Source organism: Orycteropus afer, unplaced genomic scaffold (assembly GCF_000298275.1).
Source record: "Orycteropus afer afer isolate SDZICR_OR568_19922 unplaced genomic scaffold, OryAfe1.0 scaffold00399, whole genome shotgun sequence".
In the NCBI taxonomy this organism is placed as follows: Eukaryota; Metazoa; Chordata; class Mammalia; order Tubulidentata; family Orycteropodidae; genus Orycteropus; species Orycteropus afer.
This window is the reverse complement of record NW_006921986.1, coordinates 675,345-679,618: the sequence shown is the minus strand read 5'-3', so window position 1 is coordinate 679,618 and position 4,274 is coordinate 675,345. Positions and strand designations below refer to the sequence as shown.

General features: G+C 39.3%; 1 protein-coding gene across 1 annotated transcript in view; it reads left to right on the top strand.

Moving 5' to 3' along the window:
* The first annotated feature begins 594 nt into the window (after window positions 1-594).
* Window positions 595-4,274, top strand: part of KLF3 (Kruppel like factor 3) — a 20,337-nt gene continuing 16,657 nt past the window's right edge. Inside the window, exon 1 of the mRNA XM_007953532.2 lies at window positions 595-651. Coding sequence (XP_007951723.1) covers window positions 595-651 — 57 coding nt within the window. The remainder of the gene's footprint in view (window positions 652-4,274) is intronic.

Genomic DNA, 4,274 nt, shown 5'->3' with positions numbered 1-4,274 from the left:
GATTGGATGATGTGGAGCCATACTTGTTGAAAAGGAAATATTTTCACAGTATTGTCGAATGAGAGAGTGAGTACTAAATATTATGAACGTTATGATCCCATTTGAAAAGATGTTTAGGAAGGATAAAAGCAAAACTGTTAATAGTGGTAGTTCTGAGTTTTCTTTTTGCCTGTTCTCTCCTTCCTGATTTTTCTGTCATGAGCGTAAGAGAAAAGGAAAGGTATTTAACATTCATATGTAACATGAACTTCTATATTGAGTTGCACAGCAAGCTTAAGCAAGCTTTGCTGCTCGGGAGGAGCTGTACATGTTGTTCCAGAAATGTCAGGGTTTATGTATTTGAGTTAGGAATGCTGGTTGGCTCTCTACTGGTTATGATCATGGAGTCTGGTTTTAATTATATAAAATGGCATCTTTCATAGGTAAAGGAAACAGATTCCAGCCATTCCGGGGAATGGGGGAAGAGGCGGAAAGAGGAGTATTACATTTTATTTTTCCTAGTTTAAATTTAACATAACCTCAAGATTTAGACAGATATCTTGTTTTGTTTTCTAGGCTGAACACCAGAGCACCTTAGAAGGTTTAACCAAAAGAATGCTAATGTTTGACCCAGTTCCTATTAAGCAAGAGGCCATGGACCCTGTCTCGGTGGTAAGTTTTGCAACATTGAACACTTCTCTTACCTCAGCCTAAGTGATTAAAAAAAAAAAAAAAAATACTGTACACAACATGTGTGTTTTTCCTTCAAGGTTCTCATTACTCAACAGGCATTGGGTAGGCAAACTTTTCTCGAAGTCCATGGTAGCAAGTGAGGTGTATAGTCACCTTGCAACTGCATCCTTTAACAGGATTCATGTTTCCTTAAGACCGGTGTCCCACATCCCCCAAGATATGATCAGCGCCAAACTTAGGCCATAGAGGAATCTGGCCATGACAGAAGTAAGTTTACAGAAACTGTCTAGTCCTTTTGTATATAAAAATATGTTAAGGATGAAATTATTTGCTTAAACACCATTGACAACAGCCATATGGAACTGTGATTGTGTGAGGGATGACTGAAGAGAAATGAACAAGAGAAACTACTTGGCAGTGAGGGTGGAATTCAGTTTTGCTTGGAAGAGTCGGGCTGTGTGGGAATTGTGTTCATTGTCCTTTTCAACACCTTATCCCTCGCTTAAGCCAGGCCATGCTAGATGCCTTTTGGCCACCAGGGGACTAGTCATTAGTCCAGGTGTTTATTTAGGTACAACACAAATACCGTGGAGATGAGACGTGAGTGACAGCAGAGTGCTGTCCGACCTCAAAGCAGGGTGTGGTTTCAACTAAGAAGATCTGGTTTAGTGAATATTAAATAAACACGGCACCATTCCCACTCTGTCATGTTCTTTTCTTCCATGGGCTTGGAAAATATTCACAAGGGGGAGAACTTGGCCTGAGTCGTGTATCTGAAGGTTGATAATGACACACTTGCAAAATTAGGTCATCTTTATGTATTGGCTGTGGAGGTTCCTGCCAGAAGTGTTTATACAAGACACAGGGGTCACTCTTAGGCTCTTGGAACTAAGTTACCATGGATATTACTACCCCCGGGAAGTGTTTCCCAGTGTTTGTAGTGAAAAGCTAACTAAGAGTAGCTCTAAGGAAATGGTATTTTATCCTCCAGCCTGACAACTGGATAACTGAGTGTCTAAATATGATAACAGAGCAATAAGTTTATTCGTCAGAAAACTAAATTGATTGTAACATTACTCACTGCTGTCATCATGGTCCTCAAACCACCTCCCCCCACCCTCAAACTATTAACATCATATTGGAGGAAAATTAAGTAATAAGGTTGCTCCATTAATTATATCCTTAAAATATGAATTAGTTTTTAGTCCCAGAGAATGATGAAGTTTAAAACGATGCAGAATCACCAGTGATGCATTTTCTATCCACTGTGCTGCTGGTGTTTTAATCAAGCATGAGAAGAACCTAATTTAAAGCTAAAATGAAGATCCACATTGCTAAGTTGGCATGATAATAAAGTGCAGGGAAAGGCACTTAGCTGAAAAAATGGGAAATAAAATGAATTTAAAGTAACTGCTATGCTTGTCATATTGTAACTTATATTAATATAAGAAGCTAAAACATGCAGAAGTACTTTTTACAAGGAATGATGTTTTTCTCCTTTAGGCTCTGGTTTTCAGCTTCAATTTGCTCATAATAGGATTTAATTAGATAAGTTTCACTAAATTGGGGGGAAGGGAGCGAACTTTATAAAGGACTAACACTAACTTTTTGTAAAACATAACATTTGGGCAGTAAGGTGTTACAATTATTTTAAATTATTTAAATTAAATTTAAAGCTTTTGTTTCCACTCTTATTACTTTTCATCTCTCCTGCCATTATGGGTGGTGTATATAGAATGGAATTTCTTCTTTTTTTTTTTCTTTCCAATTTAGTCTTTTAGGCTAAAGTTTGAAGTCTGGCTATTCAAGTCAGTGTTGTAAGCAAGAAGGCTGTATTTGACATTTGTAAGTTTTTTGTTTTAATTCTATATATGAGTAAGAATATTTTCTGGTGAATTACCTTTTTCTTTTTTCCTCCCCTTAAAAAGAGAGTGCTGCAAAAGCAATCTGCTTATAGTTTACAGAAAGTGAGGAAGTGTCCCTTCTCCTACTGAAATACAAGCCTTCCTACATTCTTGGCTAAACCCGTGCTTTGAAGCAGATGGTAAAGCTTTGGGTTCCCATGTTAGAGTTTTTGAGAACGAGGAGCGGGATAGACAACCCTCTTCCAGGTTGAGAAGCCCTTCAGCGGTCCATACGGTTAACATGCTTGACTGCTAACCAAAAGGTTGGTGTTTCCTGTCCACCCAGAGATGCCTTGGAAGAAAGGCCTGGTTATCGACATCTGGAAAAGCAGCCGTTCTACTCTGACACAAGTGGGGTTGCCGTGAGTCTTAATTGACCCCATGGCAACTAGTTTTTGGTGATCTCCGTGTCTGCGCCTGGGACCTCTGCTACTTAGTAGCCATGTGATGCTGACAAAACCACCACTGGTTCCCTCTATGTATAAAACTGGAGATGTTCAGCTGTAAAATTGGAGATGGTATAAAGGAATTGTTTTTACCAGCACATTTCCAAAGAAGGCTGAAACTTAAAGGAGTTAATTCAGGAGGTTAGAAGGGAAACAAAAAAAAGTATCCCCTTTCTTGTCTATTGCTTTAGGAAGATTACTTTGAAGAAAGTGTATTCCCATTTTCCTTTTTTTTAATGCTAATTGTCACCCAATAGAGGCCTTACAGATGGAGAAGTACTTAAAATCAGTAGTTGCTCTGCTCTGTTCTAGGAAAAACTTTTCAGGACTTTTATGAGTCTAGTAGAAAGAGTGCTTTCTGCTTTTGTTTGCGTAGAGGGGCGTGACGTTTGCTGTTTCCAGAGTGCTTGTTTATAAATGAACCCCGCCTTCCTGTGCTTGGAACCCCACCCTTGCTGGAAGATTCCTTTGACTTGCCATCGCCCTGTCCCAGATGTTCAATTTTTTTTTTTCACATTAACAAAGACTGAAATAAAGACCTCATACATGTTTCAGTCGGTCACTGCACCAACTTAAGCTGTCTTGTAATGGAAAACTCACTAAAAGTAATTCCTAATAAAAGAGAAACTATTGAAATTCTCACTTTAATATAAAGTAACAGCTAGAGCTTTAGGAAATTGCCCAAACCCTATGCGTTTTTCCCTTTCACAATCAAAATCATCTTTTTGAGGTTCAAAAAAATGAAGACTTAGCAAGTAGTAAAACCTAGCTAAGAACCCAAACACATTGCTGTTGAGTTGATTCCAACTCATAACAACCCTATAGGACAGAGTGGAACTGCCCCAGGAATTTCCAAGGCTGTAAATCCTTCTCCCATGGACCGGCTGGTGGACTCAGACTGCCAGTCTTTTTGGTTAACAGCCCAGTGCTTGAACCACGCTGCCACCAGAGCTCCTTAAAACCTTGCTGAGAGTGTGTGTTAATTCACAACTGTTCACCAAACAGCTGTGCCAAGTGCTTGAGTGCCAGTCAGTGAGAGGAAGCAGTAAGCAAGGGAGAGACACTGGGAAAATGTGAACAGTTGAGTACCTGTCATCACAGAAGGAAGACCCCTTTTCTTAATAGATTTTTTTGGAAAAGTAAAACCTATCACCACTCTTAATGAGGGCTTTCTGGGTGGAAGTGGTTAACTACTAATTGCAGAGTTGGCAGTTTGAATCCAACTAAAGCCACCTTAGAAGAAAGGCCTGAT